At 38.4% G+C, this 15,128-nt stretch overlaps 1 protein-coding gene across 1 annotated transcript in view; it reads left to right on the plus strand.

Annotated features, from left to right (window-relative positions):
• The first annotated feature begins 1,807 nt into the window (after positions 1 to 1,807).
• LOC145989033 (uncharacterized) overlaps positions 1,808 to 15,128 on the plus strand; it is a 67,178-nt gene continuing 53,857 nt past the window's right edge. Inside the window, exon 1 of the mRNA XM_083124334.1 lies at positions 1,808 to 1,997. Coding sequence (XP_082980460.1) covers positions 1,808 to 1,997 — 190 coding nt within the window. The remainder of the gene's footprint in view (positions 1,998 to 15,128) is intronic.

The raw sequence follows: 15,128 nt of genomic DNA on the forward strand, positions 1-15,128 counted from the left end.
AAATCAAAATGGCGGCCTCCAAGCATCACCGAATTTCCATGGGGGCCCGCGAACCGGATGGTGACGTCATCACCTCAACCTGCAAGCTATATATCAAAACGACCTGAGCGCCTCACGGTGGACACTGGAGCAAGCAAAAAAAAAATCACCATGCAGGAGACATGTCGGGCAACCTTCCCCACCCCCCTTTCCCTATAGCTATCTTTATCCGTATTCCCGCCAAAAATTCCGAAATTCTGAATTTCGAATGAAAGTGGCAAAGTTTCAAATTGGCGACCAAACTCAAAAAGATGGAAATTGAAAACATGTATCAATCAATAGTTGTATCCATAGAAAGTGACGTCCAATAATCGCCATCTTTAAAAAACTACGCAAAGGGGCGCTGTTGGCGTTAAAATGTGCGAAAGTGCAACATTTCAGGCATTGAAAATGCGTCATTTTGAAAACGCTGTAGATGCAAAACCGTAACGAAATTCGAAGTTTGGACTTCTGATGGCGCCTTGTACATCCTTTCCCTACGTGATGGGGACGTCCATTTCCCTCTACATCTCACAGTTCACCCTGAGGAGGGATCCCTGGAGGCCATGTTTTCCAGTTTCCTCGTAACTTTCATTTTCTTGAAAGTGTGCTGTGGCCGCCAACAGAGCTCCAACGCCCTCCCCAATTTTTGTGCGTGGACAACTTCCAACCTGCTCTCAGAATCCATGTAGAAATCCGACTTCCCTCTCATAAAGTCACCGGAAAAAAATCAAAATGGCTGAAACTTCAAACCGCCGTGGGGGGCAGGGGCGCGCCCCCCGAACGAAAATTTCGACATTTCCCCTCAACTTTCTAACACTCCGTAAAAAATGGCTATCTCAGTTTTTTCGTACATAGCACAGATTACGCTACTGTCTTACGCCACCCGAGGACGCTGTGACGTCACTCCCATATACAACAAAAATTATGCAATTTTCAAACTATTTGCAGTGCTTAACTAAATCACGAACTGCAACTGCACTATCAAACCTGAAGATTGGAAATTTTGCGAGCGTGAGCAGAAAATTGCACCCTACCACCCCAAATCAAAATGGCGGCCTCCAACCATCACCGAATTTCCATGGGGGCCCGCGAACCGCATGGTGACGTCATCACCTCAACCTGCAAGCTATATATCAAAACGACCTGAGCGCCTCACGGTGGACACTGGAGCAGGCAAAAGAAATTCACCATGCAGGAGACATGTCGGGCAACCTTCCCCACCCCCCTTTCCCTATAGCTATCTTTATCCGTATTCCCGCCAAAAATTCCGAAATTCGGAATTTCGAATGAAAATGGCAATATTTCAAAATGGCGACCAAACTCAAAAAGGTGGAAATTGAAAACATGTATCAATCAATAGTTGTATCCATAGAGTGACGTCTAATAATCGCCATCTTTCAAAAACCACGCAAAGGGGGCGCTGTTGGCGTTAAATTGTGCGAAAGTGCAACATTTCAAGCATGGAAAATGCGTCATTTTCAAGACGCTGTAGATGCAAAACCGTAACGAAATTCGAAGTTTGGACTTCTGATGGCGCCTCGTACATTCTTTCCCTACGTGATGGCGACGTCCATTTCCCTCTACATCTCACGGTTGACCCGGAGGAGGGATCCCTGGATCAAAATAAACCATTGTTTATTTTAGGTAATCCGTTATGGCGGCTAACCTGGCATCACTGAAATGGCGAAACTTGCACGCGGCGACACCCCACCCGGAATCCTATCGACGGAATATGTCACTTGTGCACTTGTGCACGACCCCCAAATGAAAAATCGCCATATTCCGCATGGGTAAGTTCGGTCCGCCCGTGACGTCACGTGATGCACGCGACGTGAGCGCCACCTATTTGGACCTCGAGTCGGTACCTTCCACTGAAGCGCACACTGCCCGGAATTTGCCTCCGCGGCCTCCGGGCAGCTCCGGTACACAACAAACACACCTCTGCAAAGGGGTACCGGAAACCAAGATGGCTGCCTGTAGGCAACCCCGCGAGTGGCCCCGACGTCGGACCACATGCGCTGGCCTCGAACGGACGTCACCTGAAAGACGAAACAAACTCGAAATCGCAACCCCGACAAATGTGGCCGCCATGTTGGTTTTTTGAGATTTCCAAAATGGCGCCCTGGAGGCTGCAGGTGGCGCTTTTTCGTCAACTTTTTCACCCTGCCCCATAGGGACGCGACCCCCGGAGAGCATCCTGAGTTTTTCCGCCATCCTCGACAGCCGATTGGTCCTCCACGGGCACGGACGTGTTGGGGCCCCTCTAGCCCCATGTGTTTGGGGGCCTCGGACTTGCTCGAGCACGAGGCTTCGCACCCCATGGGGTAACACCGCCTTGCACCCCTTTCGGTCCCCCAATCTACAGAGTGGCAGAAAAGTTGAAAAAACCTCGAAAAGTTCGCACCCCTTCAAAATCCAAGATGGCAGCCGTTTCGAAAAATCGAGATAGCCGGTCGAAAGGGGACCATCCACACTGCTCGGAACCGCATTCGGCAAACCTTCCCTCCGAACGATGCCCGAGATGCACGTTTCCAAAAATGGGGTCAGCGACGAATTTTTGGCCCCCCCTGGAGGTCACCCTGCGGGCCCCGGGGCCCCACGCTTTTTCCCTCGCATAGGGAACCCTAGGTGGGCTACCGCGTGGTACAGGTCCCGATCCGCTCAGGTTGCCGGTTCGTGGCGCCACCTATCTTCCCCTTGCATTCTGGAGGCGCGCACGTACCGGATTAGGCGCCTCCGGCGCCCACGTGGGGCCGCCATCTTGAAATTTCGAAACGCGCGTTTGGAGGGGCTGGCACGGGGCCTCACCGCCGACAATGCCCGGCTTCGCCGGGGAAAGACACTTGGCCTCGAGGGGGGCACGAATGGCTTGCAGGTCACGTGACTTGCAAATTTCGAAAATGCCAATTTCAAGATGTCGCCGTTTCCTTAGTTTCGGTCGGTTAAGAAAAACAAAAAAATACCACGTGGTAGCCCGGAATCTCCTCTTTCCGAAAGTGCAAGGCTAAATTGTAAAATTTTCTACGGTTCGGCCGTCAAAAATTCCCGAATGAACCCATGTTTTCGGTACCCATGTTCGCTTGGAAAAGTCACTTTTTCGGACATTTCGGGATCCTGCGGGGGGGGGGGGCCTTGGCCGATTCTGTTCATACTCGATATTTCTCACTTTTTCGAGGTTCCCTTTCGAACGCCGCCATTTTTGCGAAAATCGGTCAGTGCGTTTCCGAAATCCACACTCAAAAGGCCACTTTTTGGGGGGCCGCCCCCCCGTTGCCACGGCAACCTCGACCGAAAATCTACCCTGGCGTTGTGGACCAAGGTTCGAACTTTCCCAAAATGGACGCCATTTTCATCCATGACACTCGGCCTAGGCTCGAAAAATCGGCAAAAATGCCCAAAATCGAGGGCCCCTGCCGGGGGCAGGGGGGCCCTGCGGGGCCTAGTTTCAAAGGCAATCCCACGTTTCCTATGGTAGCCCCCCACTTGGCTATCTTGGATTTTCGCCTAGGTCGACGGTTCGGCCACAATCGCCTACTCTGTTACAACATTCATTAAATATATATAATAAAGGTACTTGCATTTGGATTAAATAGAGTAATCCCCTTTGGTGGTCATAATATTCCTAGTTCAATTGTCGGGGACAAGCTTCTATGGAAAAATGCTCAAAAGAATGATACGAAAAATAGTACTTCTGAAATAATAAATAAAATTATACCTCATCGTAGTCCTATTATAACTTGACTTGTATGTAATCCTTGATATGTTCCTTCTCGTGAAATATCTCGTCATCATTGAATTATTGTAAGGAGTATCGTTGTTATCCCTATTAATAATAGTACTATATTTTGTTGGTGAAATCATCTAATTATCCCTGTTGTTAATATTATTGCTCTAACGGCTCCTGTTGCTGGTCATGGGCTTTGATCTACTAAGTGATATGGGAGATTTTGGTTTGTTGACATTAGTTATTTTGATTCTCTAGAATAAATAGCAATTAATAAGGCAAATACGTAAGACTGAATAAATGCTACGGCTGTTTCTATAATAATTAATATAACTTGTGCTAAAATTAGTATTGAAATCCCAATAACTTCTAATATTGTTCCTGCATTCCCAATTATTGATATTATTAAATGGCCAACTATTATATTGGCTGCTAATCGTACTGATAGAGTTATTGGACGAATTAGGTTTCTAATCATTTCAATCCCTACTATAATTGGTATTAATAGTGTTGGCACACCTTCCGGCACTAGGGGTGCTAATATATGTTTTGTATTATTAATTCATCCGAATAGCATAAATGATAATCATATTGGTAGGGCTAGGGTTAGGGTAAAGACTAAGTGGCTTGATCTAGTAAATACGTAGGGTAATAATCCTATTGAATTATTAAATAAGATTATTGAAAATATACTAATAAATATTAGAGTTCTTCCTTGGTGACTAATTATTCCTAAAAATGTTTTAAATTCTTCATGTAATTTTACTATTATTATATTATATAGTATAGAGGTTCGTGATTGTATTAACCAAAATGGGGCTGGAATTATTAATAACCCCAAGAATGTTCTTATTCAATTTAGTGATATATTTATAATTGATGATGTTGGGTCGAATGATGAAAATAATCTTGTTATCATTTTCAGTATTTAATTTTTGGCTTATTTTCTATTTTAAAATTATTATTATTTAATAATTTATTATAGTTATAATAGTTGACAATTAAAAATGAAAAATAAATTAATATAAATATTGTGAATAGAATAATTCAGTTTAATGGATATATTTGTGGGATAAAAAAGCATCTACGAGGATAATTTAGGTTTGACATTCCTATGTTATTATATATTAACTAACTTTTTTCATTAGAAGTAGTTGTTATATTACTATTTTGTGGTTTAAGAGACCATTACTTACTTTTCAGTCATCTAATGATTCTTGTATAATTTTTATTAATCAATTAATAAAAGATTTGTGAGTTGTAGTTTCAACAATAATCGGTATAAATCTATGATTAGATCCACAAATTTCTGAATACTGTCCAAAAAAGAGACCGATTCGACTAATGTTTACCCCTGCCTGGTTAAGTCGTCCTGGAGTGGCATCTATCTTAATTCCTATAGATGGCATGGCTCATGAATGCAATACATCTGCAGATGTAGTTAGTACTCGAATATCTATATTGATTGGTAGTACTGTTCGATTATCTACATCTAATAATCGAAACGAGTTTAAAGATATTTCATTTGTTGGAGTTATATATGAATCAAATTCTGCCTTTATGAAATCGGAGTATTCATAACTTCAATATCATTGATGCCCAATAGCTTTAAGCGTTAATGAAGGTTGATTAATTTCATCTAATAAATATAATGAACGTAAAGAGGGTAGGGCAATAAAAACTAGGGTAATTGCTGGCATAATTGTTCATATTGTTTCTAACGTTTGTCCTTCTAAAAGTATTCGATTTGTTAATTTGTTATTAAATAATGATGCTATTAAATATCCTACTAATACTGTAATTATAATTAAAATTAATATTGTGTGGTCATGGAAAAATATTATTTGTTCTATTAATGGGGAGGATCTATCTTGTAGTCCTATTTGATTTCAGGTTGCCACTTTTAAGTAAGGGGTATCCCTTATATTTGAAGCTTAAGTTCAATGCACTTCTCTGCCACCTTAAAGATTAGTTGTTAGTAAGTAGTATTGGAAGTTCTGAATATGTATGTTCAGAAGGAGGTGACATTTGATATCACTCAATTGATGATGCTTGTTGTAGATTAAATAATGTTGGTCGGGCGCTTGTCATGCCTTCTCAGGTAATAAAAATTATAATAATTACTGCTGTAAATGATAAGATTGATCCTAATCTTGAAACAATATTTCATATTGTATATGCATCTGGATAATCCGAATATCGTCGTGGTATTCCTCTTAATCCTAGAAAATGTTGTGGAAAGAATGTTAAGTTGACTCCAATAAACATTGAGATGAATTGAATTTTTAATCAATCTGGATTTATTATTACTCCTGTAAATAGTGGAAATCAATGTACTAGTCCTGCTATAATAGCAAATACTGCTCCTATAGACAGTACATAGTGAAAATGTGCTACATCATAGTATGTATCATGTAGTACAATATCTAGTGATGAATTTGCTAATACTACTCCTGTTAATCCCCCTATCGTAAATAAGAAAATAAATCCTAATGCTCATAATATTGATGGGGAGTAATTAATTTGTGTTCCATGTAATGTTGCAATTCATCTAAATACCTTAATTCCTGTTGGTACAGCAATAATTATTGTGGCTGCAGTTAAATATGCTCGTGTATCAACATCTATTCCTACAGTAAATATGTGATGTGCCCATACGATAAATCCTAGGAATCCAATTGCTATTATTGCATAAATTATTCCAAGGACTCCAAATGTTTCTTTTTTACCTCTTTCTTGAGTTACAATATGTGAAATTATTCCAAATCCTGGTAGAATTAGGATATATACTTCTGGGTGTCCAAAGAATCAGAATAGATGTTGATATAAGATTTGATCTCCACCACCAGATGGATCAAAAAATGAGGTATTTAAATTTCGATCTGTTAATAATATAGTAATTGCTCCTGCTAGAACTGGTAGTGATAATACTAGTAGAACTGCAGTAATTACTACTGATCATACAAATAATGGTACTCGTTCTATAGATATTCCCATAGTTCGTATATTAATTACTGTTGTAATAAAATTTACTGCCCCTAGAATAGAGGATACTCCTGCTAAATGTAATGAAAAAATTGATAAATCAACAGAGGCTCCAGCATGTGCAAGTCCTGCAGATAAGAGAGGATACACTGTTCAACCAGTTCCTGCACCACTTTCTACAATTCTTCCTGATAATAGTAGAGTTAATGATGGGGGTAGTAATCAAAATCTTATATTATTTAATCGTGGGAAGGCTATGTCTGGGGCTCCAATTATTAGAGGTACTAATCAGTTTCCAAATCCCCCAATTATAATGGGTATTACTATGAAAAAAATTATAATAAATGCGTGTGCAGTTACAATTACATTATAGATTTGATCATCTCCAATTAAACTTCCTGGCTGGCCTAATTCTATACGGATTAAGATACTTAATGATGTTCCAACTATTCCTGATCATATTCCAAAAATTAAATATATTGTACCAATATCTTTATGGTTAGTAGAAAATAATCATCGTTGCAAGAATGAGATGACTGAAGTTATATAGGTGATAAACTGTAAATTTATTTATGAGTTTTTTAAACTCTCTCATTAAATAAGGTAGTTATGGCCTTGTCTGCAACTGCCTTCCCCCACTTTCTTATCCAATACAGGACTAATGAAGTGTTTCCAACTACTTTGCAATCTAACTAAGAGGAGGGAGATCTTTTTTAAAGTTCGCCAGTGTACGAGCTCTGTGCTTTGAGGAAAAGTGAAAGTTCAGCGCGATATCGGTACGTACGTGTGGGAGAGGGTGTGCTGTTGAACTGTGCTAGTGAAGAATTGGACAAAAGTAAAATATAGAATGGATCGCGAAAATACGATACAAATCAGTTTTGAAACGGGAACTTTGAAACCTAGTCCTTTGGAAGTACATGAATTTATTCATGATAAATTCAAACTGAGTGTGGATGAAATTGCAGCCATACAAATTCCCACGACGATTAAATGTGTATTTTTGAAATTAGTGCGTCCGGGAAAAATGAGAAAAATATTAGAAGAAAATACTGGTGAAGTGAATTTTTATTATAGTAGTGGAGCTGTGACACAAGTGAAACTGAGTGATGCGAATCGAATTTTGAAGCCGGTTCGAGTGTTTAATCTTCCTTTGGAAGTGCCAGAACGACAAATTCGTGAAAAACTGAGTGAATATGGGACAATCGATGAATTGAAAGCAGAAACTTGGAGTGACAAATTTAGGTACAAAGTGTATAATGGGGTGCGTCAGGTTTTGATGGCAATTAAGAAGCCAATTCCCTCCTTTGTGAAAATAGGCCAATATACGGCACATGTAGTATACAATGGTCAAATACCGACTTGTGAATGGTGTGGTAGTAGTGATCACATGCGGTTTAATTGTACCTTACGGAAACCAACAGTGTTCAAAGTCATGGGTCGTGCAGTTCGGTCCTATAGCGAAGCAATTGCACCGTCTACATCTACACACGAAGATATAAATGTGAGTCAAGAATCAGCACAACTGACTGTGATAGAAGGGCTTCAACAGGGAAAACATATACAGGAAGAGAAAAATATTCACAAGAATGATCAACAAACTTTGATCAAGGAAGGAACTGAAGAAAATATGCAAGATCAACCAAAAGAACCTGTGTTAAATGTTCAACTTACGCGACAAAGTGAAGAAATGTCCCTGGATACTATGGAGCAGAAGAAGAGTGGACCACTAAGACGACAAGAAGACATAACTAAAGTGCAAGAGGAATCGAGTGATGAAGTGCTACAGAGCAACAAGGAGAGGAAGCAGAATCAGACCAAGCAAAAGGACTTCAGACAAGAAGCTGAAGAGGAAAAAGATTCGGAAACGGATAGTGAAAGTGGATGTGTCCAAAGTAGTACGGGTCGTTCGGTTTCCGGCTCACAAAAACGACCAAAGAGTATAAGGAAAGTGTCAGGCAGCAATCGGACGAAAAGACGATCATTGCGACATGTAAAAACAAATGTCCAAGACATGGTTATTGATCCAAGTCCGATAGGCCATGAAAGTTTGTGAATACTGGATACAGGTAATCACTTTAAGATTAGAAAATAGTATTATTTGGAATGAATATTTTTATATGGACTGTCAGAAAGTTAATGATATTGTATTGCGTGGTGGTAGATATTTATTGATTAAGCTATACAAAGGGAAGGGGTATTTCCTCCCCCCTACTAAAATAATATTGTTAGTGTGTTTGTTAATTTTTGGTGTATAACATTAGGGGCATATAAAAATAGTGTAAGAATTATTACTCTTAGATGGGGCAAAGGTGGAAGTATAAGTATTGGGAATACCCAATCCCAAAAATTTTGTTCATAGTATTTATGATGACGACCCTTCGTTTTGCTACAATAAATATAAACAAAATGAAATCCCTTACAAAACAGGCGGCGTTAGAGGACTTTATTATACAAGCATCATTACATATTGTCTTTCTCCAAGAATGTGGACAAATGAATTTCAATTTTTCCCCAACGATAAGAGTTCATAATAATGCAAATTTCCAATCGACAGGAACAGCTTTGTTAACACGTAATACGGTTCCCCTCACAAATGTGGTATGTCATCCTAATAATAGAATCATATCAGCAAAAGTTGCAAATGTATGGATATATAACATATATGCTCCATCCGGGTCACAGTGTAGAAAACAAAGGGATGAGTTTTTTGCGCAGGAAGTTGCTGTTGAAATGCAGGGTAGGAGAGAACACATAATATGTGGGGGAGATTTCAATTGTGTATTGTATCCGCAGGATCAAAGACCTGGATTTAACACGTCGAATTCATTGCAAAAATTAGTAACTGGCTTTAACTTCACAGATGTCTGGAGTGACAAATGTTTTGGGCAGAGGGGTTTCACGTATATACGTGACAATTGTGCATCCCGTTTGGATAGATTTTATGTCACACCCACATTACGTCAGAACGTAAAGTCCATCAGTATAACACCTACATGTTTTTCAGATCACAGTGCGGTCATTATGATGATAAATGTGGACATTCCAATAGTCCCGAGAGGGTACGGTTGTTGGAAATTAAATGCTTCAATTCGTAATGAGAAAAATTTCCAACAAGCATTTAATGACCAATGGTCGAGATGGATAACACACCGTCTGAGGAGGATAGATATAATCCGCTGGTGGGAGGAGATTCTCAAACCGGGTATAAAAAGATTATGTATCAGTTACTGTAAGGAACGGTCGAGAGACTGGACAAATAAATATAATTTTTACTACAGGGTATTGCGTGAACAAATTCAGCAAGCAACAGACGGGAAAAAAGTGCAAACTGAAGTCAAACGTATACAAGCTGTATTGTTAAAAATGACTGCAGAAAGGCGTCAAGGGATCAAAATTCGTAGTAGACTTCCTCATTTTGACAACGATGAGGTCGCCTCTATCAGCCATGTAATTCATGAAAGAAAAAATGCTAAAAGACAATGTATTAGTGAAATATTTGATAATGGGGGAACAAAGATCAATTCAGCCCCTGAAATACGTAATTGCATTTATAATTATTTTGAGCAACAATATTCCCAACCAGCGTCACATAATGGAGCTTTAATGGATGAATTGGCATCCGAATCAGAGGTTTTTACAGATGAAGAAAGTGAAAACTTAAACAAAGAATATACAAGTGAGGAAGTGTTTCGAGCGGTTAAGGTAGGGCAATCATTTTCAGCTCCTGGTTGGGATGGGATACCCAATAAGTTTTATCAAACCTTTTGGAAATTGATGGGTCAAACAATAACGGATTGGATAAATGCAGTGTTTAGCAAGTATCAAATGGGTAAATCTTCCAATACGGGTATTATAATTCTAATCCCAAAATGTCCAAAACCAAGCGAAGCTGGTCATTATAGACCCATCACCCTCCTTTGTACGGATTATAAAATATTGGCGCGATGTATGCTTGGCAGACTTATGCCTTATGTCGACAAATTAGTAGGAGAGGATCAATATGTTTTTGGTTTAAATAAGAAAATCACAAATGTTTTACAAACGATGCGTGAAATAATTACATGTTATAGACTACAGAACAAAAACTCTGAAAATGCTATATTAGCATTAGACTTTGAACGTGCTTTTGACTCGATAAATCATGAATATCTATTTAACGTTTTGCAGGGCTACGGTATACGTGGACATTTTCTTTCAGTATTTAAAAGTCTTTATAGTCATGCAACAGCAAAAATTCAAATAAATGGTTTTCTGACAAAAGAACTCTATATTTATAAAGGTGTAAGGCAAGGAGATCCTTTGTCGATGTTAGCGTTTTGTATTGCGCTGAGACCCATTCTGTCTGAAATAGGCCGAAAAGTTCAAGGAATTAACATACACTCTACTACCATTAAGGTGTTAGCGTATGCTGACGATGTTACTGTATTAATAAATGAACAGATTGAATTGATGAAACATGTCAAGTATTACAGAAATTTGGAAAATGGTCGGGATTAAAAATAACCAAGAAAAATCGTCAATTTTGAATTTAAATTTGGTTCATTCTCACTCGCAGCGAGGTAATTTTAAGGTTGTACAAATGATACGTATACTAGGTATAATATATACGCACTCTATCCAAAGTATGATCCAATTAAATTATGATAGAGTATTAACTGGGGTTAAAGCGATATTACAAACAAATAAATTTCGCAGCCTTAGTTTACAGTCAAGGGTGACCTTTGTACATGTCTATGCACTGTCAAAGGTATGGTACATGGCAAAAATCCTCCCACTACGGAAGTTAGATATAAATAAACTTAAGAGTGCAGTAAATTGGTTTATTTGGAATGGTCAGATATTGAGGGTGAAACATGTATTACTTTGTTTGCCTTTTGCCGAGGGAGGAATGAATCTTGTGAATATAGAACTCAAATGCCAGGCCTTACGTATTCAAGCTGACACGCAGACATTGATTCAGCATCCACTCAGCCTCACAAGTAAAGTTTTGAGAAGCGCTTTGGACTATATTTCACTAGAGGCTCCTATTGATATTACTAGACTGGTAGACACTTTATGGTATTTTAAGTCAACAATAGTGGATATTAGTTATGCCCTATTACAATCTCCGATATTAACAATACCAGTGACATCGGAAATATATCGCAGACTATGTAAATTAGAACAACCAACATGTAAAATTATTGAGCAAAATCCCAGAATGAAGTGGAGAGAAATATGGAATAATATTCAGGCTCACCATCTTACATCACGAATCCGATCAGCATGGTATATAATTGTCCACCAAAAATTAATCACTGGAGAGAGACTCTATGATCTTAAATTAATAAATACGCCAATGTGTGCCAAATGTAATGTATCTGATAGTTTAGTCCATAGACTGAGTGAATGCCAAATAATAGAAACATCATGGCTTTATATAAGAAAACTTGTGAGTACTATTTGTCGAACATCAGTGTATAACATCTCTGTAGATATTCTTTTATATCCAGCTTTTGAATATTACCCAAAAACAAAACGTAAAAGTGTACAATGGCTCTTAGGACACTATGCCTATTTCCTATCGACATATCGGCAACCAGATTTTAATATACAATTTGTAAATTACCTCCATCAAGAATACCACAGGATATCTGACTGTAAAAGAAATAGATTGTATGCTAATTTTCTTACTGTAATGTTTACTTGCCCAATGAGTTGAAATGTAAATTGCAAATGTAATGTAATAAATTGCAAAATGTAATAAAAAAAAAGTGGTTAGCACATCGCGCTGCGACGCCAAGGGTCCCGGGTTCGAATCCCGGTCGGGATTGGTTGTTTGTGAATGTCCATTCATCAATTTCATCATTTCATCACTCATCCCCATCTTCGCAAATTAGCCAAGAGGCACAAAACGCGAAGTAAAATAAACTAAATCAATCAATCAATCAATTTTGCAACCCCGATCAGAAGATCTGCAAAATTGATTGATTGATTGATTTAGTGTAAAGCAGGGGGCTCATGGGTTATCAGGGGGGGCTTTGTAAACCAAGTCCATTTTTATAAGTTTAACATTATTAAATGAAGGCAAATTGTGTGTGTGTTGGGGGGGGGGGGATCATTAAGTTACATACATTTTAGAAATATACAAATACTACATTTTACATGTCTGCACCAGCCAAAGCTCCATGGTTTACTAATTGCCTGACTCTCCATGGATGTAGATAAGCCACACATACATAGGGTTACCAGACGTCCGGATTTTCCCGGACATGTCCTACATTTTAGCCTTATGTCCGGCGTCCGGGAGGAATTTGAAAAATATCATGAACGTCCTACATTTTGAGCGTCACGTAATATTACCGTAATTAGGAAAATACGTAACAGAAAAAAGTCATGCAAATTACAAGTCTATGGACTGCGCTTTCAAACTCAATAGTGAAATTTATTTTGATTCAGTCATTGCACAAAAAAGAATAAAGTTTGTCCTGCTATTAAACAAACGGGAAAACGGAAGCAATTAATGAACAAAGTCTTGGGACCACTTTCTGATAACGTCACTGTTCAATGCCTGAGCAGAATTTCTTGCCTTAGGGTTTATACTGATGGAACAAGGTGTTGCCATTCTTATTCAATATAATTTAATTGTAAAGCAGGGGTATAGAGAAAAAAGTTATTCAGGGTGTCTGCCAGTCAAGAAAGTCATGGAAGTCGGGAAAAAGTAAAGAAATCAACAAGTAGGTCAAGAAGTCACTAAAAAGGCAATAAGTTATTCTTGTGGTCAAGAATTTTTGCTATTGATTGGTTGATTTAGTTTATTTTACTTCACTTTTTTCTATCCCATTGGCTCATCGCGAAGATGAGGATGAATGATGGTAAGATAAGATGGATGAATGGATAGTCATAAACATATAGGCACAACCGACACAAGCCCCACATAAGATTATACTGGCTGCGAGTAGACGCCAAATCCTCTTATTGGATGACAAACACAGTTCAGGATTCATTAATACGAAATAGCAGATCTAATTCTCTTCTTAAATTCAGCTTCAGTTTTCATCTTAACTGCCCTTTTGGTAGGTATTTTCATTAAATAAATATTTATTTTCTTAATTACTAATTTCCAACTTTACCCTGTTATTGAACTAAAAACTACACAAGATGAAACCATTTTAAATTACAGTAATTGCTGAATATTCGTTTGCCATTACACGTCATAATTCAAATGTTGAGAGAGTAATTTCATTACCATCAGCACAACAGACTCACGAGAAAATTATTTTTTCATAAAGTCTGTAAAATGTTTGGTATTGGTCCCTATAATTTCAACGAGTTTGACTGTCCACTATAACATCAATATATAGTTTGACTAAACCTGAAATTTTGATAAAAATTGTCTCCCCTGGAAAGTACCACTTAAATGAAGTAGTAAGAGGTACATTGATTAGTATGATTGCAAGTTTTAAAATTTTGCATTTAAACATTCGTTGGGAAATAATTTTTTAACTACTTCTTAACGTGTTCTATAGAAATCTGTTTTATTTATTGAGAATGTGTTGCGTCCTACATTCTGACTTAATGTCCTACATTTTGGGACAGCATGTCCTACATTTCCCTTACAGCGACCTGGTAATCCTACACATACAAACGTGCATTCTGGCAGGGTTGCCAACTGAAATTGGTAGATGCGTCACTCTCTCTCTCTGTGTGTGTGTGTGTGTGTGTGTGTGTGTGTGTGTGTGTGTATATATATATATATATATCTATATATATATATATATATATATATATCTTTGGACGAGGCTATATATTTTTCATTTTTGACTAAATCTTGTGACAAGATTCTAATTTTGGGGCTATTTTTTGGCGAGATTAAAGTCTGTTGCCTAATGTTTGGCACTTCTATTGGCGGGGTTGCTTGGAAATCCATTGTGAAAATCGCAGTCCTCGGATGTGCATATGCATTGAGTTGGAACTTGTGCTGTCAGCATTAATTCCAAGCTCTGTATCAATCCCGACCACAACTATCACCTGTTATTTTTACATTGGTGTTGACCTATGTTATAAAGTCAAATATTGTCGGAACTATTGACTGCATTGAGCCCCAACTTGGACTGTCGGTGTGGCCTCGATGCCCTTTATGTCCGCTGTCACAGGCTGTAAATGCAAACATATCATTCATGGATGAAATTAATCTAATCTAATCTAATTTTTACTAATCCCCACTGGAGTACGCAGAGCTCCCTGAAGGCTCCCCTTCGAAATTTTTAGAAAACAAAAATAACAAATTATGGCAGTAATGAAGTCTGAAAAATACTTAAAGTGACCCACGATAATCATTTTTGTCTTCGAATAACTTTTTAGAATGAAGGTTTAAAATGGTATTTGAAGCTCATATCTCATGAAAGTGAAACCGGGT

This window comes from Lepisma saccharinum, chromosome 1 (genome assembly GCF_977018435.1).
Source record: "Lepisma saccharinum chromosome 1, izLepSacc3.1, whole genome shotgun sequence".
Taxonomy (NCBI): domain Eukaryota; kingdom Metazoa; phylum Arthropoda; class Insecta; order Zygentoma; family Lepismatidae; genus Lepisma; species Lepisma saccharinum.